Consider the following 25465-nt stretch of genomic DNA (forward strand, 5'->3'; position numbering starts at 1 on the left):
GCTGCTGTTAGCTTCAGCAGCTGATTTGACCATCTGAGAAGTCAGAGGCCTAATTTTTACCCATTTTTACTTCAGTCTTCTCCCATCCGTGCGTCAGCCAGTGCAGAGGGGGTTTTGGGCACTAGGCAACAAGCACGGTGTTGGACAGGCGTGACACCGAGCCTCACATTTGTCTGAGGTGTGAACTGGATTATTCATGAGCACAAAACAAACCCCTGGACAGAGCGGAAGCTGAAATCTCCAATCCAGAAGAAAAATTTAAAATTTGTGAGTGAAGAAATATAGATTTTACACCACATATATCCGTGAATTATACAGATTAATAGTCTAAAAAGCTGTCGTACTTTATTGTTCCTAAGCAACCCTGCAGTCAGTCGTGTCTTACTACAGTCCTGAAACTTGACACAAGTCAGGGGGTTTAGCACTTAACGACAGAAACATGACTACTGTATATCAGGTACGTTATCACCACGCAAACACACTAAAATGCCCACCTTGACTTATGTCCGCAGAGCAATAGTAAAAATATACACACAAAAACGCCTCTCTCCTATTTCACAACATAACGTATGAATAATGGTCACGTGATCACATCACTTGCTTTTGCACAAAGAAACTCATGAAAGGCCCTCAGGAGAAGGGTGTCCATGTGGGTTGGGAGTCATTGTATGTGTGTGTGTGTGTGTGTGTGACATTGTCCCTGCAACACTGGTGGCCGTGTGAATAATTCATAAAACCAATCAATGATTAAAGGTCTTCTGGGTGTCACACCTTACACCAGAGGAGAGGTGACTGTATTTCACTTGGGGATCTGGAGACAGTATGGATGTTTAGGCAAACTGTCAGTCGAGGTATACTTGAGGAGAATGGAAGTAAAAGTCAGGGAATTAGAAAAAGATTCAGCCGAAGCTCCTTGTCAGGTACATAATCAAAAATGTTCCTTTTCTACTCCTTCTTTTACTCAAATCCAGTTGACGTTTGGCAGACTTATTCCATTTTATGACTTATCATATAGAATTTTTATTGCCAGCTCGGGTAACATAATAGTGACTTCAGCCATACCAACAATCATGAAAGCTTATACGAGTGTTGTCATTGCTAACAGCCTGAGTCTAATGAGTCCTTCCAGGAAAGAAATCTGGCACACGGGAAGTGACGCTCCTGATGTTACTGGAAGCAGCAACTCTGCCTTATTCAGAATAATCAGAGTGGACGAGACACAATGGATGAACACATAAAGACAAGCCCCATGCAGAATTTCATCAGCAGGAAAAAAAAAAACAAAGGCTTTGACAAGTCAATGTGCTCACATGCAAATAGCCATAATAATTCTGGGTTCTACTTGATCAATCAACCATTGTGTAAATGTATTAACAGGAAAATAAGATTTTAAATGTAGTCAGACAGCAAACTTAGGTCATTATAATACTTAATACAGTCTAATCATGTATTACTGTCAATTATGTTGATGTGAACATACAGTATATATTTCAATAGAGGACCATAGGTTGTTGGCTCTTTCATTGAAAAGTGTCTACGTATGCTGATGACACAGCTATCTACTAACATAATGTGCCTTTGCAGCCCTCTTTAAATTTAATGTTTATTGTTTCGGGAGGTGGGTTTCAGCCCCGTACATGTACGATGTAACCTGGTACATTACTATAACACAATACAGCCCTGCAAAATATTAGTACCTCAGTGTTGAGTTTCTGTTTTGTTACAGGTCAGTGGTAGTAGATAATTGTATGGGAGTTCAAGATGTTGACTGATTGAAATGACTCAGAGACTACCACTGTAGCTGTCAGCTTGAAGCAAGTGAACCTCTGAGAAGACATTCACCATTTACACATTTGTTCTGAACACAGAACAAACGTTCTGTGTGGGTACAAGCTGTACGCAGGCGTTTGAGCAAAGCCTTCCCTTCTGTTTGAGATTGTACTGATGTCCACATGCAGCCACCTACACTCTTAAGCCCTCGCCTTGCTTGTTTGGCACAGATAATTAATGCATTACTAAATACCTATTACATTTGCCCATCTATTTTGTACCAGAGAGTAGTGGAGGAATGTAACTGAGTACATTTATTCAAGTACAATACTTATAATATTGAGGTACTTGCACTTAAGTATTTCCATTTTTCTAATGCTTTATATTTCTATTCTACTACATTTTCAAAACCCATATTTTACTTCTCACTTAATTACTCCTATATTGATAAGTTGAGGTATTATTTATTTTGCACATTCAGACTATTAGAACAATATTATTGTATTTAATTTAATATGGATTAAACTTAGTATGGTAAGTAGTTAGAATTAACATTTTCCAGCTGCTGTATGTTCACTCATGCTTACACATTAATGCATCACTAATTAAAACACACACACACACACACACACACACACACACACACACACACACACACATATCATCATCATCATTATTGTAAATGTGGACTCATTTGCATATATGCATATCTATTATTGGATATATATTATTCTAGATTTTTATATATATTGTTAAGTGGGACATTCTGCATAATGAGTACTTTTATTTTTGGTACATTGGGATATTTTGTATTTATCCTGATCCTTTCTATTTATGCAATGATGAAGGTTTTTGATGAGGTAATTACACAAGGAAAGGTTGGATTTTAGTTCAGGTTTCCTTTTGAATGGAATTGAAGTTCTCCAGCGCTCTCTCAGGACTGGCTGGTGCTCCAGATTTGTCAGGTTGGCAGTGAAGCAGGAAAAACTGCTTTTAGGATTGCGGGCTCTACGTACCTGGAGTAAATGGCATCATAACCTGAGGCACTGTCATTTCAGTGCAGTGGGAAAAGCAAACCAACTATTCGGTGAGTTATTATCTCTTATGGGTGAAATCAGGTTTTCAGCAGCACTTAAGAACATAAACCCCTTGAAAACCCACACCCATACAGTCCCTTCAGATCAGACTGGTGGAGGACAGTACATGGATTGATCCGGAAAAGGGATGTTAACAGGGAGGGGAGACGGAGGGGGGCTAGTGGGGAGTTGGCGTGGTGTGAGGAGAGGTTAATAGTGCAGAGAGGATTGAGAGACAATAGGGCGAACTAATGAGTCATGAGGCTGGCTTTGCTGGTGCTGAGGCATTTCCGAGCTGCACGCTACTCACTATGCCATCACAGTGATCACCCAAATCACACATACATCAGTTTGGATACTTTTGCTTGACTGATTAAAAAGTGCTGTTTAAAGTAACCGCAAAAAGAAAGCAGATAAATTAAAGTTTGTTACTGTACTGCCTAAAATCATTCCTTTGAGTTAAACTACATGTAAAAATATTTTCTTTTGTCACAAATTGTACTTTCATACTAGCAAATGACTATATGAAAAGTTTTCCCAGTAATGCATATTCAATTCTAAGGTAAACTCTGTCCATTATGCATATCTCAAAGACATTATTTCATTTAAAATCCAATCCAAATTTAATTGAGTGTGCGTCTATGCAGATATTTTTCCATCCTCTGCAGCTGTTGTGCAATTAGGCACTGGGACACAGACAGGACTAGACAGTGTCGAGTAACAGCCAAAAGCCAAAGTTGTTTGAAAACCTAATCAAAGATGACATTGCATTCCCTTGAGGGCTCTTTAAACTCATCTTTATTCTTCCAGTAATTGAAAGATGTAAATAATGGTATTCAAACTCCTGAGTGAAAAAAAAAAACAGGTTCCTACATGCACGCAGCTTGTACAAGGCTTCTCTCCTCCTCCTAGAGTCAAAATGAAGGATGAAGAATCATATCGATCTAAATGCTACACTCAGGCTTGTTTAGACTTTGTACATCGCTAGAATACCACAGAGGCTGGTACTGTTTCCAGTCAGTGCTGCTCTGGCACTAATCCAGAGGAGATCAGTGGGGGCATCAGGGAATGCTGAGTCCATCTCTGGCCTGTAGCTCAGCAGCTGCCTGTCTAGACTTCCTGGCAGCTCAGTCATGATGAATGCAACATCACCGCACCCTCTAAATCAACCATCGGGGTGATTTTATGGGTAGAGATTCATGCAAATTTGTTGGAAAAACAGAGAAAACGGGAAGCAAAGAAACAATTACAGTGGTCAGTTTTCATAATTTATTGTACATTGTAATTTCTTCCATTATCTTATACCCAAACTAATAAACAGTACATTTCCATTTATACAAAATATAAACTATAAGGGGGAAATATAAATCTAACATTAACCCTTCCCATATGGTTATACATACAGTCATTTCCTGGGTCTAACCCATGGATGAAGGGGGGAAAGGTGTCAATCAAACCCTCATTGTAAAAGACCACAACTCTTTAAAAATCACAAGGCAAAACTGACACAAGTCCTGCGGCAACTGATCTGCTACATACATCTCTTTGACATTTCTAATAAAAAGACCAAAGAGCCAAATTATGAAAAAAAAAACCAACTAAAGATGTCATCTGGCTTTTCTTTGTTTTAAATCTCCTACTGAATGTGCCAAACTTCACTTAACAGACAAAAACCATTCTGATATTGATTGCCAGGTGGATGTGAATCCACAAAAAGAACCTCTGTACACTCAAGTGGTCCACATTTCAATCAAGACATGTGACATGACAACCGCAGCCCTGAGCATCTCCAAAATGTGATGGCGTGACTATGGAAACGCAAGCCAAAAGGGAAGCTGGGTGCACCGCCATTCCTTCTGATTCTGTGCAAGGGGCTGACGGGGTCTTGTTGATGATCTCCAGCTGAAAGTTAGACCCCCTTTATTGAAAGAAATGTCTTGAATTACATTTTTTTTATCATTACTTAAGGAGGACAAAGAAGGTTGTGGAGTCCATCCATGTTAGTCTTGTGGTCTCTGTGCAGTGAAGGGGAGAGGAGTAAGGCTGGACTGAGGGGGATAATTGGATGGGAGGTGAGGAGGAGTGTCGAGGCAGAGAAGAGGTGGGGGTGTGGGGATCCGGGCTTCAACAGTAGCGCTGCAGGAGAGAGGCTGCCACGACGACGGGGATCAGGAAGGAGAAGGTGCCTGGATGCAGCGAGACCCCCGCTCCGGAGGGGCTGGTGGAGTTGGCCGAACTGCTGTAGGTGCCTGTGGCCATGGTGGTGGTGTTGGGGTTGGAGGTGGAGTTTCCCCCCACTGTGGGCTCTGTGCTGTTCTGGGAGAGCACCTGTTGGAGGACGCAGAAGAGAAGCAGGATGGAGGGATGAGGAGGTTTTTGTCAGTGCTGGGCACAGACGTCATTTGAGGAAATACACCGATGATAACGACCCAATCATTTAGATGTAATGCAAATAAACTAATCAAGTATCACAGCAAGGGATCAGCTGGACTAAACTTTATTAAAGAATTCTGAGATCATGAACAATTCCAAAATCAATTAAAAAGTCAATCAGTGTTTGCCAAGTTTATGATCATTACACCACACTGTTAATTCTGACAATTCAGCCAATAAGTTATACTTCCTAACAAAGTGGCCGACTGATGAGCAAAAAAAGATAACAGCGACCTCATTTGCATCGCGTGCGTGTCAGGTTTCGTTGGGCAGACTGCACCGAAGAGAAACTTAAGATTCTCTCCCCACCTTTGCACAGGTAGACAATACGCCGCACCTGAATCATTAATTCTGGCTGGAGTGTGCGCTAATCAAGGGCTGAAGATAAATGTGGAAAAACACACTATGGCTGGGGATGAAGTTTAATTAAAGACACCCACCGACTTCGAAATGGACCGACTAGAATTCAGGATCATGTTAATTTCCCAGGAGAGCATGTCTAGCCTGCTGTAATCCAGACCATCACACCGCCCCATTATTAACGTGTAAACCCTGTCTCCAAACATCATTAAAGTCAAATAACGCACCACCACGCAGTTCATTTCCTTCCGCAGTAAATTAAAATAATCCCCCCGCTTGTACTCAATGAATTCCAACCGCCACCTAATGAATAAAATTAATTTTACAGGTAAAAACATCGGCTAAACGGAATAAACGTCAGCTTACCTGTGTTGATAAACATATGGCGAACATAAGCACTCCGAGTTGAACGATCGTCATTTTGGACATTTTTTTTCCCAAAAAAATTTGGCCAGACGAAGGAGGCTGCCCACAAACGTTGCTTCTCTCTAATGTGGACGCTGCATCAGACGGTGGTTTTTATACCAGCTGCGGGTCTGTGACGTAGGCTATAGGGTCCGGACAGAGTCCCGGACATGGTGGAAATAAAAAATTACACAGAAATGCGATATTGCTGTGAAACTTAGTTTGACCACATGAGCATTAATTAGGGAAATATTGGCACACTTTAGGATAAGTGTATGCATTAGTAGTAGGCTATTACAATATTTGGGAAGTCATCCGAGCGCGCATGCTCCATCCCAGCCCTACATTCTCCACCTTCCTGCCTTAACCTGTGTTGAAATGCCTTGCTCAACGGCACGACTCCTTGTTGAGCAGTATCCACTTTCACCAACACCCAGGACGACGAGCCGGTTGCCATCTATGAACATCTGCTCCCGCCGATATGTTGCCATGGTGATAATGCTGCCTTGGTCAGGCTATAACAGGACGTATGATAATTGAGATGTTTGTTACAACTGATGAACGCTTCACTTCATGTTGTGTTGGCAATAGAGTGATATAAATCGCATAAAAGATGTACAAAAGGCAAACTTAAAAGTTAACTTGTTGAAAGTCCCTCGTGTCCGGCTGTAGCTATAATCGTGGCAACAGCGACACCTAGTGTTTGGGGTTGGGTTGCACCGTGTTCATAAAGTCATTCATTATTCCTTATAAAGTATTAGCCATTTTCAAACCAGTCATTTACTAAAAGTGAACTACAGACTGCATCATTAAAGTTAAATTAAAGTATCTTGGCTTTAAAGACTTTTCACGGTTGTTAAGAGACAGCTATGGCAGATGCCCAATCAGAAGCAACCAACTATGTAAACAGGAAGTCACTGTAGCATCACAAGCTAGCTTAACTTTCACAAATGACAGTTTTAGGGGCACAAAATATATATGTTTGCAAGTGCCGGTGTTGCTTTGTTTTATTTATATTTGAATGTACGCGGAATGTGTTTCAGAGTGAGTATCTACCGTTATTATTCACACAGTTTGGAATAAGTGGGCAATATCCGATTTATGCTAATTTAAGTGACGTTATTTACTCATTAAGTCAAATGCTATTGGCTAATGATGATGTGACGTCTTGTATTATTTGTGTGTAATTTGCAATCTTCAAGTTTACAGATTTACATTAGGCCCATAATGAAACAGCATTTGTCAAGTTTCGTGTTGACGTGTTCCACATTTGACCTCTCCTACGGTTGACTCAGCGGTCCTAGTGAGCTATAGTGCACTCAGATCCTTAGAATTCTTAAAGCACTTTTTCATTTTCATTTTCCAATCCACCAACACATGAGCTTACCTTAAATAAGTTGTTAATCATTAACTTTAGTGGTCTTTAATTTTAATCAGTGCTTGAAAAAAACGTTTATTGTGGTAGCATTTGTAATTTGACTATATGATTTAGTATGTTGGCATGAGCAGACACCTAGGCTAAAATTGCATCCTGCACTTGCACATACATGCATACTCTTAATCATACACAACATACACATACATCATATGTGGTACTTGGAGGTGTGCACGTTTATGCATACATACATACATATGCATGCATAACATGACAATACTGTATGTGTGTATGAGTGTGAGAGTATGTGAGTGTCAGTGTGTATGTATGGGTCATATGTTGGTTTTCAGCTGAGGAAGATGTCAAATCATTGTTGTGAAATGTAAACCCAAATTGAAGGTAAAATTGTTTTATATGCTACATCTCAATTTATTTGATCACTGGGCCAGAAACAGATGGCCTCAACATGACTGTATACGCATGTAATTTGATGCAGGGAAAACACTGGGCTATACTGGTACAACTAGGCTATTCAAAACCAATGGATAGACATCGCCCCCTAATGGTCAAAGCGCATTACTGTAAACCACAGGAGCTTACACTGTGCGCTTCTCTGTTAACGCTGAAGACTAGACTACAACATTTTCAATCATCTTCCAAATTGACAGGGTATGTTCACAGTAATCATGTATCCATGGACAGTAATGCAAATAATGATAGGCCTACACAAAGTGGCCAATTTTTTTTGATTCTGTCCAGATGTTGGGGATTGTAACTTTAGACCTATAAATAGCGTCTATCATTTGTTTAAGTGGATTTCTGAGGGAATTGTGAGACGGTCTTATCCCCGCTTTCACCCCCCCAGAGGAACCTAAAGGGACAGCGCTCCCTGCAGAGGCACCAGATGTGCGGCTGTTATGGAGAGCCGGAGAGAGGGGCCTTTTGTGAGGCATCAGATAAGCCCTGTTCCCAAAGCCGGGCCAGATCGGGTGTCATCAGCGGGTGTACGAGGGGGCGAAACCCAAGCCCTGCACACTGGATCGGGTTTCTGTTTACACGAGCCTGGTCCCTGGATTCCTCCAACCAGAGTAGTCTGAGGACGGCTGGAGACAGGGAGGAGAAAGGTTCTGAAGCAGCCCTCCTGGCCTGCCTGTCTGTCTACCTGCCTGTCTCTCTGCATGGGGTTTAGTGACCAAGTGAAAGTTCTGCAAAAGAGACATTTAAGGGGGCAGCAGAGCCATCTGAGCCCAGTTTGCCTACATATTTGGTAATGACATGACCGACTTTATCACCTAAATGCACCATAATAAGTAGGATTGATAACCTGGTGCTAATTAGAAATGTGAGTTAAAAATAAAAAGAATAAAATAAAGCAGTAAATAGTAAAATAGTGGTAAAATGAAGTTGTCCGGCTTCTCTGAAATAGCCTTTATGTTTGTTTATGTAGCTGAATGCAACTTGATCATCGCCACCTTTTCCTCACCGGCCAGGAAACATGATATTGTAATAAAGCCTCTGGCCTTTACCATCAGGAATAACCATGGGACAAATATTTATGTTCAAAGCTCTTGTTTGCGTGCAGGCACAGGGACACACATCTCCCTCATGTGTGTGAAAGTAAACCCTGCCCTCAGGCATGTGGTACTTTTCCTAAGGCGAGGGTAGCTCAGGGCCAAAATGTGGCAATTTCAGGTGTGTTTTTGTGCAGACACACACACACACACACACACACTGATCAAACAGATGCCATGCAAGAAAGCCCCATACATTCTGCCATGGTATCACTTAACTCACCCCGCTCTTTTCATCTCTTTATTTTAAGACAAGAGTATTCGTACAGTGTTTGTACTGTGTCCCCTCAGATAAAACACAGTCTTTGCATTCCTTATGAAATGTATCTGTTGAGATTTGGGAGGGGTGGGCGCCAGGTGTTGGGTTACATCGACTCCCTTCCCTATCCGGAGAGGACACGGTCAAGCTGCACATACAGAGCACGAATTAGACAGGAAGACAGGCCACTCTGCTTTCATAATAAAAGCTGAAAATATGTTGCGTCAAAAGGACATCGCAGAGTAGCAAACTTTATATATGCACAAATAATGTAGCTTAATGGACCCCTTTTATTTCGAAGTGTGCTTTCACTAATTTGTTTTAATACTCAAAAACAAAAGAGAGCGTTAAGCATTTAATTGTAAGCAACTCTCAGAATATTCACACAATATGAAAATGAGTAAATTCAGTTCTGATCAGAGACGTTTTACTAAGTTTTTACTTAAGTTTTTGTTGACAGGGAGCGATGTTTACATTTAATTAGGATTCAATTGAGATTGCTATTTGACATAAGTGGCTCACACCAGCAAAGTTTTGTTTCTAAAGCCTAGAGACCTAAATTGTAATGCATGCTGATCAAATAATTCTTCAAATCGTTAAAGCATTTTAATTTTTCTTCCACAATTAAGTTGTTGATTGTTAACCTCTTCTGTTCTAAATGTGTTTTCTGAGATCGCATTACTTCGAGTTGTCATTTAGAATTTACTTTGAAAGTCTTAACCGGAAGCCGTATCTTTGCTACCGGCAGACGCTTGACGGTGTTGGAGAGGAGAGAGTGGTGATTGTTCGGCGGCGGAGCCTCCAGCCTGGAGCGCACGCATGTTCAGTGGACTCGAATGGTGTGAAGCCCCAGATGAGGGACTCGGGCGCCCGGGAATGACAGCCGCTGTCACCGGGAGTGACAGCTTTCACTCTAAGCTACACCGCTAAAAAACCTCCAGCTGACACTCAACACTGATCCGGATCGGATCCAGCCAGAACCACGACTATGCCAGAGATGGAGAAAGGGAGACCGCCGGAAAATAAACGCAGCAGGAAACCTGCGCACCCCGTAAAGAGGGAGATCAACCAGGAGATGAAGGTGAGAGTGAGTCTGTGTGTGTTTCTGTTGGATGAGTTTTTACCCAGTGAGACGTGTTATTGATCGAGCGATAACTTCTGTGCGCGCACAGCGTCTTCCTACTCTGAGCCAACTGCGCACAAATCAAAGCTGGGAATAATCAGGCGCATACTGTGCGCGTTGTCAGTGAATGCTCTCCTTGTGTCTTTTATGTAAACAAGCACACTTTTTGACCTCACTTTTGTTGCAGTAAGAGAAAAAAAAACTTTTGTTTGCGCTCCTTGAAAGGCAATTAAATAATCTGAGTTTTTAAAAAATGTATAAATATAAAGTCAAAATGCCACACATAGAGACACACGACTCTTTAATTATAGCTGGTCGCAGTGAAGAAGACTCGGCTGGCCTTCGCCTTTCAGTGACGACATGTCAGGCCAGCTGTGGCCGGACGCAAATGTCCAGCGGAGATCCAGATGTGCGTCACTTCTTCCCCGCTCTTGCAGTGCGCACACTTGCTGTACCACAGTGGCTTGCCCTCATGCCATCCAAAAGAGAGAGGGTATTTATATCCTTTAAATAGCCTACCTCAGCCTTAGACTGGGGAAAAACGCTACCGCACACATTTAAAGGATGCAAACATCACAGCAAAACTGAAGTTCCCATTCAAAAGATAAGGCACGTCTTCTAAGAGTCTCTCCTCTGCTGCTTGGTGTAAAGGACAGTCACAGCACAGGCAGTAATAAGTTAAATCACAGTAACAGACATGATTCCCTCCCACCACTATGAGCCTATTATGGCACGGAAAATAATCCATGGATTGTGTGCTTTGTTTGGGTTTGGACACTGGCTATCTGTTGACTGTGGCGGTAAGGGATATCTGAAGCTCCTTCGAGCAGGAGCTCAGAAATCTAAAAAGACAAACGCTTTTTTTTTTTTTTTTCCGGGGGAGGAGATTCTGGCCTTTTCGTGAGAGAGGAAATGTGGTCTTTCTGTGTAAGTGGTTTGGATTGTAGCGTCTGATATCCAGGGGAGGTGTAGTGTTACAACTTAACTAATTTTAATCAAAACATGTGAAACGCTATCCTCGCTTGATGTGAGCCTGCCTGGGCTGAATCTCAGGGTCGGCCCCGGTTTGTTGCCTTTGGCTGCAGCTCTCTCTGTGGTTTGGGATATGGCTTGTCACTCTCACAAAGCAGATGTTTGTCTGAACTGCCAAAAAGAAACAAAAACAACATTGTGGGAAGTGGAGTGGTGGGTGAAAAAAAAAATTGCCCGTCTTTCGTTAACAAGAAAACAGACTAAATGAGACTGTTCGTGCAGCTCTCCTAGCTGCCATCTGTGTAGTCCTCCTGCAGACAATGCCCAAGTTAGACGTGATGTGAAGCACACATGATTTAATCCTAGAGATGTGCACCTTTAAAACGAGTCAAATGATGAAAGGATAAATGGAAGGCAGTGCGGAAAAAGAAGGCAGGCAGGCAGGCAAACTGATTTCTAGCTTAGCTGAGGTCCAGCCTAGTGTTGTCTCTGTAATACATCTGTTTCAACACCACATTCGGACCTACTCCCTCCACGTCAGCCCCGAGCGCAGCACCAGACACCGGATACTTAACTTTAATCATCGTTAGGCATATTTAGCTGGATATGATACTGCTGCTTGCACTCACCCACACACTCTCCCAGACACACACACACAGCAGAAAGTGAGCAAGCGAGGGAGAGATCCATTTCTTTGAGGCCCTAGTACAGAGCAGAGGTCGGAGTGAGGAAAGCAGGGGAAAGAATGTGCAGCCAGTACTACAGCGCTACAACACCGCCACAGCAGGCTGGCTGTGCTGGAAAAGGGTGAAACCTGAGAGGCAGCGCTGTGTCGGGTGTCAGGGCTGGAAGGTGCTGGGGTGGAGGGGAGGATGGTGAAGATGGGAGGTGAGGGGGGGGGGGGCAGAGGAGAGGAAGAGAGGCAAGGGTAGGGACAGGGAAAGCTGGGGAAAGAGAGAGAGAGAGAGAGAGTGGTGGACATCGGAGGGAGAAGAAGGGAGAGGAGTGGGGCATTTCCGAGAACCGTGGGACCTTGCTGCGGTGTAGGGTGTCCCGCTCTGATTTCTGCCCGTTCCGGATCAGGTTTCTCCTCCAATCCGGTTCTCCCAAAGCCACAGAGAGAGGTGGGTGGATAAAGAGAGAGACCTTTGTTTTTTTTTTTTTTTTTCATCTGGTCGTAATAAAAAAAAAAGGGACCACACATCCCATCTGCGGAGAACAGTTTTCTCTTCTCCCTCTTTTTTTCCAATTAAAAGAGATAAACAAAGGATGATTCATAGATTTCACACTGGTGTTAGGTTTTAAACCTTTCCGTCTCAGATTTAGCAAGGGTAAACAGCTTGAATACATCATGGAAAAAGCGTCATACTGTACTCCACTGTGCCCGTATTCATTTCTCCGACTGGGCTGGGGCTGAGAAAGAATCCCTTGCATTGATTCAGAGTAGGAAGGTCTGATTATGTTTAACCTAGGATAAAAAGTTCCACTAACAACCCTAAGATGTACGGTCACAATTTCCCATTTTTGCAGGCAGGCCATGGCTCAGTTGCCATATCCCTTTACATAGAACGTTAATCAGTGATTTCTTTCCTTTCCTCATGCAGACGTTTGCAGAAAGCACCATGAACGAGCTGCTGGGATGGTACGGCTACGACAAGGTAGATCTCAGAGACTCCGAGGCCAATGAGATCAGAAACTACAGAGAAAGGCGTCAGCATGTGTCTGTGCTAAAAGGTGAGGGGCAGGTGCCGACGGTTCACCGCTCGAGCAGAGTCTTCTTGAATTTACACCAACAGGTTCTGCAGGTTTCCGTGCAGACATTGAGTCACTGTTCAAATGTGCTAGACACACTCTCCTGTAGCTGCAACTTCTCACGTTTCATTCATTCAGATACATCCATTGTTTTCTCAACAGGTCTGTACCAAAAATCAACATGGGGCATTGTTACGGGTGCAAAAGTTATTACAGTATCATGTGAGGCATGCCGTGGATTTATGCTATTGTGTTGCATGAAAACTCTGAGTCATTCACTTTATGTTGTGTTTATGGCTTTCAGAAAACTCATTGCCAAAACCCAAGAGCCTGGACACCAAAGTCAGTCACTCGGTCCTCACCACGAAGAGCGGAGAGAGAGAGTCCTCCAGTGTCCCCTCCTCTTCACCCTCCTCTTCCTCAACAAGTTCATCCCTGACCACCCCCAAAGAGCACAAGAGTGCCCCTGTCATTGTCCCCCTTATAAAGCCATCAGCAGGTAGTGGGCTATGGGATTACATGCAATTCATGTTGATGCTCTATAGCCTTTCTTTGATACACTATGCAGCCCATTAGTATTTGTTCAGTGACATATTTTCTGTTGTTCTGACTTTGTGCTCCAGCTGAGTGGGCGCTGCTGCACTGTTTAGACAATGCACGCAGTACTCAATCTTGATGTGAAAGCCTTCAAACTTAAAGTGAAAGTCAGCAGTGCACAAAGTCAAACAGTTCAAAATGTGTCAGGGTCTGTATACCTACAGACTGCAGTGTACGTGCACAGAGCAGTGGAGCAGATAATAAGAAGCAGCAGGATCTATGGGCTCCCTGAAAGAATATTTCCCCAAGACTGGTTTAATTCATTCAGACAACCCCGATTCCAAAAAAGTTGGACGATGCATAAAACATAAATAAAACAATGTGATACTTAGATAATCCTTTTTGAGACATACTCAATTGAAGACAGCACAAACAGTATAGTTAAAGTTGTACCTCATCGTCATTGATTTTCGTAAATATCTGCTTTTTCTGAATTTGATGGCAGCAACATGTTTCAAATAAGTTGGGAGAGGAGCAACAAAAGACTGGGAAAGTTGTGGAATGCTCCAAAAACACCTGTTTGGATCATTCCACAGGTAAACGGGTTGATTGGTGACAGTGATAGTATCATGATTGGGTATGAAAGGGGCATCCTGGAAAGGCTCAGTCGTTCACAAGTGAGGATGGAGCGAGGTTCACCACTTTGTGAACACATGAGTGTATAAAGGATGTTACTACATGGACTCAGGGACAGTTCTTATGCAAATGATTGCATTCTGTTTGTATTTACATTATACACACTTTTTTGGAATTGGGGTAGTAGTAGCGTATATCCCACTGGACATTTTTGGGCCCCTCCAGCAGCTGTGGTCCCTACGATTCTCTAACATACTGACATTATTCAAATATATACTTGATTAGCTAATCGGCTAATGGATCAGTTCCTTGTCAAAAAGAGCAGAGCTCACTGATGTCTCTTGAGTAAGAGGGAGTTCAGTTGAGTTAAATAATTACAGTTAGTCCACTGAAAAGCACTTAGCTTCAGCTGTTCACAGATACTGAGAGGTAATAACTGTCCTCTATAACCAACAACAGTCTTTTTTTTTTGGGTGGTTGTGCCTTTTCAAATCACACTCATTAATTGCCCTCAAACTTTCTTTGTGCTCTTTCCCTGCAGTGGAAGATGTGCAGAATGTGCAGATAGTGTGTGTTTGGTGCCAGAAGGAAGGGGTCAAACGCTACTCTCTATGTATGGGTTCAGAGCTCAAGAGCTTCTGCAGCGAGAAGTGTTTTGCCGCCTGCAGACGGGCCTACTTCAAACGCAATAAGGTGAGTGTATACAATTCACATCAGCATCACTGTGGGCAGCCATAAACATTTAGTTGCAGCTTGTCCCTTATTTGGTGAGATGTTGTGCAGAAATCCTGATATCATGGTGATGACTCATCTGTAGATGTGTTTAGGCCAGTGGATTGCACACACACATACAGGTACTGTACATGGACAGTTTGTGCCAGCTGTGTCGCTTTTTATACACAGGAGACCCAAACATCAAGTGATTTCTGGCAGGTAAACAGACCTTCAGAAACAGATGCTCCCGGTCCTGCAAGGTCATAACTGATGGGTTAATTTACAGGAATTTAGAGAGGGGGGGGGGTCTCTAAGAACACACTTTCTTGTTATTATGGAGGAGCTAGTTTAGGAATGGTGGGAGGGAGGTCAAAGTTTGTAGAGGACACTTAGTATCAGTTTCACGTTAATGGAGGAGGGGCCGGCCATTAAGTGGCTTTGGTCTGGAGGACAGGCAAGCTGCAACTATGGTGAACCGCTCTGATGCACATTGCCATAGTTATTCACCTTCCATTACGACATGGATATACCCTCTTTGGAGGTGCGGTGTGACAAGCAGCTATATCCCCTTTCAACTTCACTGTTGTTTATACTGTGGTAGGTTGATTCACAAGACGACAGAGACAAAAAGGAGGGCAGAACTGACTGTGTGCAACAAGCCCTCTAGTTTTTCGTAGGCGGGGAGGAAGCCATTGCCGCTGGCTTGTCGCTGCTTGTCTGAGAGGAAAGCCGGGAGGGCCTGGGGCGAGGTGTCCACTTTCAGTGCATACCTTACCTTCAGCTGCCTCATGTTTCGTAACTCAACACGACTCAATGGGTCACAGAGATGGGGGAGCACTCAGATCCACAGCAGATCGGCTTACATGAATCAAAAGGAATTTCCTATATTAATACTGGCAAGACCATTAATAAATATGACAATACATCACTTGAATTATCTCTCTACTTGGTTGTAGGATTGTATCCATTTCACAACACAGTGATTTCCCTTTGTTGTGCTGACCTTTAGGGTTTGATCATGCATGAAGTTCAAACCTCAGCCTCTAACCTTGATGACAAGGCAATTCATTTGAAGCTATTTTTTGCACTTGTTATGTAAGAAGCTCAAATTTGGTTTAATGACTGCAGAGTGATTCCAGTATAGCGCTTTGATTTAAAGCAAGTGCAGCTACGTCATCACGAATCGGAGAGTGAATCCATCAAAAGCAGTGTGAACTCAGGTCGGACAAACTGCTGCTCAGTGGTTTATGTCATGTGTGTCATGTGGTTTTCCCCTGTCAGGCCAGAGATGAAGACCTCCACGCAGAGAGATCCCCTCAGCACCCTCACACAGAGGACTCGCCCAGGCTGGTGATGAAGATAAACAGCAATGTCAGAGTAAGACGACACTATCAATGTATCTTTTGTTTTCCAATGCAAACCATTATTATGAATATGCTATAAAATGACAAGATTAAAACTGCTTTATACACATGTAGCTCTCACTGTATATCTGTACAAAGGTCTTAAAGTTTTCAGCTAGGATCCATCACTTCAATAACCCCCCACAGTCTCTCTCCCCTGTGCCACAGGTGTGTGATTGGTGCAAGCATGTCCGCCACACTAAAGAATACCTGGACTTTGGATCTGGTGAAGAACGACTCCAGTTCTGCAGCACCAAGTGTCTGAATCAGTACAAGATGGATGTTTTCTACCGAGAAGCCCGTGCAGCGCTCACCAGCTCCAGCCCCAGCAGATCAAGCCAGGAGGGGAGAGCGGACAGCATTGTAGCCGGACAAAAGCTGCTCACTCCTGAGTCTTGGAACAGCAGCAGTTCAGGAGAGGCTCGTCATAGAAACCTTTCCCCTAAAGGGCCTACGCCAATCCATGGATCAGCAGAATCCACCTCCCCCTCAGAGGCATCCTCTTCTAATTCCAAGGTCCCTCTCTCTGGGCTGAGGACACTGGAGAGACCCATCCAGCCTCCTCCACATCCCCCTGCTATGGAGGGGTCACCCCACCCTGTTCCCCTTCATCCTCCACCCCCTCCTCGTCCCACTCTGGAACATCAGCCGGTACCACAAATCCCCATGCCCTTCATCAGACCTCCTCTACATGCTCAGGGCTTGAAAAGCCCCCTTGCCAACCCCACCAGACACCCAGGCCCCCCTTCCAGCCCTATCCACAGACCTCCTCACTCTCCTCACCTGCAGCCCCCAACCTCCTCATCCATGAATCCCCCTGGACTGGTGCACCCCTTCCCAGGAGCCTACTTTCCTGGCTTGCACTCCCCTCCTCTGAACATGATGCCAAGAGGTCCTGTCCCAATGCCTCCCATAATGAACTTTGGTATTCCTTCTTTTACCCCTCTTCTGCCCCAACCCACTGTCCTGGTGCCTTATCCCATCATTGTTCCACTACCTGTCCCCATACCCATTCCTATCCCCATTCCAGTCCCTTCTAAGGCAACCCCCGAAACTCCAAGTCACAGTGGTGTTATCCAGCCTGTGCCAGAGGGGGCAGACAGGGGTAGATCCAGGGCTACCAGGCCACCGTCTCCAGGGATCCCTGAAGGGGACAGCAGATTTGTAGCCAAAAAATTATGTGGAACCTTGACTCAAGGTCTCCCGTCACCAAGTGACCCCAACACCAGGGACACAGATTGGGTTAAATCAGAGAGGTCATTCCCTTCCCCAACATCCACACCCCACAGTGGAGCATCCTCCCCCAGAGCACAGTACAGTGAATCCCCCTGCTCAGCCCCAGAGTTGGAGGGGCTGACAGACTATAAGCAGCAGCAGTCGGAGCGACAAGTCATCCAAAGGGTTCTTCAAAGGACCCAAGTGAAGTTGGGGCCCAGTGCCAATGGAGTGGTGGACCTATCAGGGCTCGGGGAGTCAGGAACAGGGCAGGGTACCAGGTCAGGGCTCCACGACATCATCAGACCCACCCCTCCTCTCCCACAGTCCCCTTCACATGACACTGTCTACCACCACCAGGACACTCACACTGCATCTTCACACACCCCACCCAGCCCCACAGGGAGCAGCCATCCATATGATGCCACATCCTCTGCCCTGACATCTCAGGACCACAATCCAAATGGGATGTCCTCCTCATCCACACCCGCCAGTCCGGACTCCTCCCTACTCCAGAGAATACCAGCGCCACCCCCTGACCCTGCACTCAGTGAGCTGGAGGCTATCAAAGAGAACAAGTGCTCTGCTGTAGGCCCAGTGCGGCTTGAGGGCCCAGTCAGTCAGCCAGAAGAGCCCTTAGCAGTAGTCGGGGAGGTAGGAGAGGACCCCCATGTTCCCGATGAGGACCATGCCTATGCTCTGCCCACAGCGCCAAAGACAGGTGGGACCACCACCCCGCTGCTCTTGCCCAAACTCAGGGACAAGGGCAGCATGCGGAGCCCTGCTAATATGCCCAGTGCTGGAGACATGGAGCCAGTCCTGAAGAGGCGATGCCTACGAATCCGCGATCAGAATAAATAGAGGATGGAGGTGAGAGATTATATTACAAGGCGAGGCAAAGTATAGATAGCATTGCTTTCACTAGCTGTTCTATCTGATATGACTGAGTTGCACTTTGGAAGAAGGGAGAGAAGTACTGTCCCTCCTGATTTTACTCATACAACCACAGAAGACACACCACAAGCAGCCCATCGGTGGGATCTGCTGCATTAGAGATTGTTAAGTGAATTTAAGAGGACACCAAGTTAACTGTATTTGCAGAACCTTTCTAAATCCCATGTGGTATTCAGTGTTGGTTAAATTAAAAACCAGCAATTATTTGTCTTTTGACTAGGGATTGGAAAATGCGGACATTCACACATACACAGGGCAAGCTTAATCACAGGTCTCACAGTATGCGCGTGGTCACTAAACAGCATGGCGCCAAAGAGAGAGAATCCCAGTAACCTGGCACTCCTCGGGGCTCTAAGGTTACAACAGGGGAAAGAGGTGGAGGGCACAGGCAGTGAGAGTCACTTTGAAAGGCGATCGCTTCACCACAACCTGACAGTCGCAATGCATTGTTTGCATGGCGGCCTGTTTTATCAGCTCACTTTCGCCAAGATATGTGAGTGCACGTCTGCTTAAGAGGGAGAGTTTTCTGTATTTTAACCAATTAGCTGATGCTTTTATCTGTAGCAGTTTGCAGTGTGTGAGAAGGTAAACGGTTCATTGTCTTGACAAGAACAAATGGCTGCTGCTAAATCAAAGCCGTGACCTTGAGGTTATGTGATGGTCTGTCCAACGAGACTCACAGACGGAGACAGATCAAGTGAGGCTGACTGAGTGCGACCCCTAAGTCAAACTCTTGCTTGTTGTAGTACGAATAGGGAGGCAGCGCTGATATCTGAGTTCACTGCTGAGACGGAGGCGGTTGTCAGTCAGACTACAAGGCGCTGTGAATATGAGAGCCAGCCCTCAGCTGAGATGGAGCTCTGGGGCTTCACTAGAAAACACAGGACCAGAACCAGAGTGCTCCAATTACGCACATCATGGCTTCAGTGCGAAAGTGAATCCTGCTTTGTGTGAGCCTCCGTTGAGAATCCGTTTTTCCTATTGTTGTGGCCTCCTGTTGGCACACAAATGAGTACGTGCTTCAGCCTGCAGAGGACGTCAGATGAGTAGAAGTCCTTCAATGTGGCCATATTCGCGTATACACTGCTAAAAAAAATGTGGTCATATGTGACCCAGACCACCTCTGAATGTGGTATGAGCTATCGGATTTCAGTGCGTCCTCAGTGCATTCACACCTGTACTTGGAGCTGCACACCGGCTCACCCAAGACGCGTGTTAATGCCAGGTGTAAACAGGGCCATAATGGCACCCTGTTCTGGCCTCGGCTCGTCTCCCACGTATGAGTTTAGCGCTCTCCTCTCTCCTTTCAGTCCTTTTCCTTCTCTTCACTCACCACCGCTGTCCGCTGCCAACCAGATGTTGCTGTTACAGTGCAACAGAAAATCCCTCCTTACTTTGGACCAATCAAAGGGCCTCTTGATTTCACTTGCCTGATTGGTAGCCCAAACGGCTGTAACACCACCCGCCGTCCTCACCCGCCGGTATCTCACCACCATCTCACGTTACCATTTTACTGTATGTCCTGAGATTAACCGCTGATATTACAGAGATGGTTTAGATTTCACCTGGACTGCTTTCCTCTCCAAAGGTCGTGGGTCACCTTGATGATTATGCTTAAAAATGATGTTGATAGAGAAATCACAAACCTTTATCTTACCCTACATGTTTTATGTATGAGTTAAATGATTCCCTTTCACTAGAGGAGTTCCCACTGTACTCTTTGTCGTTTGTTGTGGTTTCATGCGTCCCCTTAGTAACCAATACATATGAAATCACAGCATGCTGCTTGTGTCGTGCAGACGGATTTATAGGCCCTGCGTTGTATGTAATGGGAGCTGGCTGCCGTGTGTGACTGACTTTAGCTTGCCACCTCTCTACTGTGAGAAGAACATTGCTGTCCTGCTCTATTGTCTCTAACTGCTAAAAAGTCTTTAAAAAAATCTGACAGAATCAGCAGCCAACTGGAGGATTTCACCTCAGGAAACGGCCCGTCTCAGTTTTCTTTGCCTTTATTTGGGATATTTTATAGCCCCGTGTAATCCGATCCCACCACATGGGTATTCGCTGAGCGTTTGAAACTAAAACGCAATGGGACAGAGGGAGTACAGAACCCTGGTTTGGCCCTTACATGTCAGTGTGTGTGTGTGCGTCTGTTTACGTTTAATATGCGTGTTTGAATGAAAGTCTGTGTGAGTGTGTGAGAGAGAGAAAGAAGCCAGATGTCCTTAGTTTGATTGTGCCCTCTGCGACAGTTATCTGAGTGTTGACATGACTAAAAGCCTCATTCTCAGTGTTTATGTAGAACGGGCGGATTAAGGAATGAGTGTCCAGGACAGGAGGGGGTGATATAAGATATGCTAGAAATGTAAATTACACAGCCCAGAATCTATAACATCTCACTACCCTTTCTCCTTCCTCCTCTCTCTCTCCCTCCACCTAATGAACAGGCTCCCTGTTTAACACTGTACGGCAGTGCCAGATTCTGTGCCACGCCCTCTTGTGGACAACGCCAGTGCGAACACCCTCCAGCCAGTCCCTCAGCCTGTCAGCCCACCAGAGTGCTGCTCTGCCTGTAGACCAGCAGGGCGCCAATCCAGGAAGCAGTCCAGATGGCCATTTTATCACAAGTCACCGTGGGGGAAGAACACAACACAGTCACACATTTTGTCTCGGACCAAAGAGTATTGCTGGCTCGTGTGTCATATTGTGTTCAGCGAGCGCTTCGTTTGGAGCGTCTCAGATCTTCTTCCTGTCTGACATTGCCCTGAAGTGTGTTTGTGTGTGTGTGTGCACGAGTTAGTGAGGCTGCCCAGATGCGCTCCTCCTCCTCCTCCTCCTCCTCCTCCTCCTCCTCCTCTCATTGCTGTACACAGCAGACAGGGCTCTGATCAGCCTTGTGTGGTCTTCTCAGATGGAGCCTGAACATGATCTCTTTCCAGGGGAAACGGTTTGTTTTCTCTGCCGGCTTGCACAAAGAGCCACATTGTTCCTCTCCCCATATCCCACGCTGACTCCCCACTCCAGGTTTTGGGTTACCTGGCCGACGGGGGCTCAGACTTCAGGACTTTTTTTTTTTTTTTTTGACCGACAGCCAGGAATATAGTATACCCTTCTCCCCTCCACCTCGCGCCCAATCTAAATACGGTACACAGTAACATATTAAGTCTGAGGTTTGATGCCTCACAACTGATTGCCTGTGATTCCCGACTCTTCTCACTTCCTTTAAGGGAGGAGAGAAATTCTGCTGAGATTAAGACTTTGGCCTCGGGCAGTTAACACGCTGTGTGGAGAGAGCCTGGCTGGGCTGTAAAGACAGATGACTGAGCAGTAGGAGAAAGGATGCTCCCTCTGCCTCCTCTAAAACTACATAGAATTTATGAGGGAACACCTACTGATATACATTAGCTGATGTGGTCTGTGGACGCTTAAGTCGCCCAGATAACGCTGGTCCATTAATGTTTGATTCGCAGACCCTCCCTCACCTTTCACCTGGCCCACCTGAGCACCAAGTGCTGTGCATGCTCTCTTTAAAATCCTGAACATCACGTTACCCGACAAGTTAACTGATCCTGAGTCTGATTTTATTTTCATGTCTCTGATCAGATGATTCTAAAAATCAGACTTGCAATCTTACCGAACGTGGTATTAAACTCAATCATCAAACGCTGTAGTATGCAGCGATCAGTATTACAGTTCCCACTGTTGGGGGTGAGCTGATGAGATTTGATCCAGCTTGATCACTTAGAGGCTTTCTCAACACTTTTGTCCCATTGTAAGATTTCAGTTTTTCTAGTTGAACTCTGCGCAGATACTATTTGATGTTATATTAACTTATGGATGATGCATCTGTAGATTTTCACAAAAAAAGTGCTTTATTTCTTTTGTTTTCTCTTTGATGATTGTATTTTTGTGAGTGCTGAAGCTCTTAAATGTCCCTTGTCTTTATGTTTATATACTGTATGCCCACTAGAGAGCAGTGTTTGCCTTTGTAGCTTTGCACCTGCCCTTTTCAGACAAGAAAGCAGCAAGAGGCCCATAGGCAGTCTGTTGAAACCCATACGATTACACAGAACACTGCACTCAGTGCCAGCTGACTGATATCCAATGCCAAGTAGATAGCTCTTCCTCCAGATCTTGCTGCCATTATTTTCTCATTACATCCTAATATTGCCTACTGTTACAGCCATGTCATACCAAGAAGACCCAGGGTGCCCTTCAGAGCCTCCTCTGGGATAAGAAGTCATCATGACCCACTCCTAGAATAACTCTAAATGTGACCCACCCCTGCCATCATTCCAAAACTACATGCCTATGAGTTTGTGTGTTTGTTTGTGTGTGTGCGTGTGTGTGTGTGCGCCCACAGCAGCGACACATTTATCCCCACTCATTCCAGCCTGCATCTTCACCACAGGTCATGCCATGATGTTGGTGTCATCCTCGGCTGGCCAGGGGACTTTGTCAACAGCTCCTATGAGTCACTGATGACATCACGGCGTGCATATAGCTGCCGTGTCAACAAGTGGTCCTCTGCTGTGACGCCAGAGGCCTAAAAAAAAGACATTGTTAAGACTGCCATTGTCGGTTTTTATTGCACATTTTAATCATTGCCATTTCTGACCTGATACAGGATGTGTGTTGATCCAATGTTTGGACAAAAAAATACTTTTGTATCAGATGTTTTTTTGCTGTTGTTGCCTGAAATTCATTGGTACTCTCTGACCTCCCCTGTCAAACATTTAGCCCACTGTTTGAGTAGACTAATCACAGATTGTTTGTATTTGAATATAGATTCAGTAACTGAGAGCTTCAGCGGAGACCTCTTTGTAAAGTAAAATAAATAAAAGTTATTCTAAGAGCAAGGAAGCGTCTGGTGTGTTTTCAGTTTTTAACTCCTCTTATGTCACTTCAGATGTTTTCCTTCTCATTTTTACCCAAGAATTGATACTGCGTTGGGCTGTAACACTCTAAATGTCAATGTTATCCATCATTATCCAAATTAATGTGCACACATAAAACAATTATGCAAATTTTGAGCTGTAGGTGTGGGTTGTTAACACACTGCGGTGCTGGAAAAATTCTATTCTTAGTGTCTGCAAGGCAGCGCATCAGCATTCCTAAAATACTGAAAGTTGGTCGAGGCCCTGAGCTGTGACGGTAAAACAGATGAATGAGATAAGAGAGCAGGAATTCCGGCCTGGTGAGGGCTTGCTGGGAACTGTGATTGGAGGCATTAAGGGGGGCAGCGGTTTTCCGGCCCGGGGCAGTTTTCCAGGGTAAGACAGCGACCAAAACTGCAGGACAGGAGTCCTCAAATACTTATCCGCACACAGGGAAAGAGGGAATAGATATGGGAATTCATATTTGTCAAGTCACACACAGTTAGGTAGTATAAAACCGGATGCAAGCTCTGCCTTGAAAATAAAAGCATTTATCGATGAGCCGTTTTATGGCAGTGTGTTTATTATAAATTATATATTATCGCTTTATTATTTGTTTGATTTTAAACCTTTTTTTTACCTCATTAATATGAGAGTGAAAAAGGTTGACAAAGGGGAAATCCAGTCCCAACAATACTTTATTTATAGCTACAACACATTTCATGGAAAAGATGCAGACGGTCAACAATGTGCTACACAAGTGACGTGAAACACACATGAAAGCAGGAAACAGCAGGAAAAACTTTTTAAAAGAGATAACAAAAGTAAGAGATGTCATATTTAAATATTTTTCATTTATATTCCACTTTTTTTTACCATTTACAATTTTATTCAACGTTTTATTGCATAAAATTGAATTTTACTTGAAGTGAACTTTTTACAGAATTTACAACTTAAATGTGATAAATATGTTCTTCATTGATAGATATGTATATACTATCTTAATGCTTATACCTATCATTTCTATTTCTATTCAATTCTGACTTAATTCCTTACTTAAAAAAAAATCTGTTGTTTCCCTCTTTGTTTATATTAGTATATTCAGCAATACTTAACATCTGGCTGTAGCATTTCTTTTGAGGTTTCATTGACTTTTTCTTTTACTTTGATAGTTCTAACCGGAAGTTGTGCTGTTTCCCTCTGCGTACCTTGACAGTTGTCCTTCCTACAGGTTGGACACGTTGTGGTCGGAGCAGAATTTGTTGTATCTACCTGTGTGCGGACGGGACTCACCTGAAAGTGACGCGCGGCTCCGTTCTGGTCTCAGAGTCCGCTCGGGTTTCACTTCTTGTGCGACACAGGTGAAAAAGGAGCCTGTCGGCGTACTTTGGGGTAAATAATTATCCCGACTGCTCCCGCCGCAGTTTACAGAGGAGCTGACATGAGGAGCTGAGCCAAGCGGGAGCGGAGTGCGCCTACCGCCCGCCTCAGTCCCGAGACGAAAAAGCAGGCCTACAGGTGTTTCTGTGTTTTCCCCGTCTGACCTGGAGCCACGGCGCCGTGATCATGCTGGGAGCGGAGAGCAGACAAGAGAGCCGGCTCAAGAAGCTGGAGTCCCTGGTGAGGAACCCGCAGTCGGCGCTGAACTTGGAAACCCTGCTGGTGAGTTTGCGTTTACCTGCGGGGTCTGACACAGGTAGGCGTCATAATGAGTGGCCCGCATTTATTCTGCCAGATCACCTGGAGGGACATGTCAGTTGTCTCAGAGGACAGCTGGAGTCAACAAATGACAAACCCGTCACACATTTAGATAAAGAGAAACACTTCCTGCTGTAGTTGGGTGAATAATTGGAGATAATTATCTTTATAACTAAGATAACTGCACGTGAAAAGCTCAGTTGTTTATCACGAAGTTGGCTCTTAATGAGGGAAACCCCACCCAGACTCAGTGTGTGCCACCTTGTGCTTTATTTCTCACTTTTTACAGATGTGCTGGGAACAAAGCAAACTGAGTTAATATTAACCAAACATGA

General features: G+C 44.5%; 2 protein-coding genes across 3 annotated transcripts in view; both read left to right on the forward strand.

Moving 5' to 3' along the window:
• The first annotated feature begins 10085 nt into the window (after positions 1–10085).
• LOC121621875 (sine oculis-binding protein homolog) lies at positions 10086–23403 on the forward strand. 2 transcript variants are annotated; one of them, XM_041958566.1, is made up of 7 exons: positions 10086–10330; positions 12949–13078; positions 13401–13595; positions 14811–14962; positions 16265–16360; positions 16534–18471; positions 21003–23403. In XM_041958566.1, the coding sequence occupies exons 1-6, from the start codon at positions 10238–10240 to the stop codon at positions 18460–18462; spliced, it is 2595 nt and encodes an 864-aa protein (XP_041814500.1). In that variant the 5' UTR covers positions 10086–10237; the 3' UTR covers positions 18463–18471; positions 21003–23403. The 2 variants fall into 2 exon arrangements, with proteins under 2 accessions (XP_041814500.1, XP_041814501.1); XM_041958567.1 differs by having other exon boundaries at positions 16555–18471.
• A 1268-nt stretch (positions 23404–24671) lies between these two features.
• Positions 24672–25465, forward strand: part of LOC121621596 (rho-associated protein kinase 2-like) — a 30646-nt gene continuing 29852 nt past the window's right edge. The window contains exon 1 of the mRNA XM_041958085.1: positions 24672–25094. Coding sequence (XP_041814019.1) covers positions 24999–25094 — 96 coding nt within the window. The 5' untranslated portion in view covers positions 24672–24998. The remainder of the gene's footprint in view (positions 25095–25465) is intronic.

The sequence above is a fragment of the Chelmon rostratus genome, chromosome 18, assembly GCF_017976325.1.
Source record: "Chelmon rostratus isolate fCheRos1 chromosome 18, fCheRos1.pri, whole genome shotgun sequence".
Taxonomy (NCBI): domain Eukaryota; kingdom Metazoa; phylum Chordata; class Actinopteri; order Chaetodontiformes; family Chaetodontidae; genus Chelmon; species Chelmon rostratus.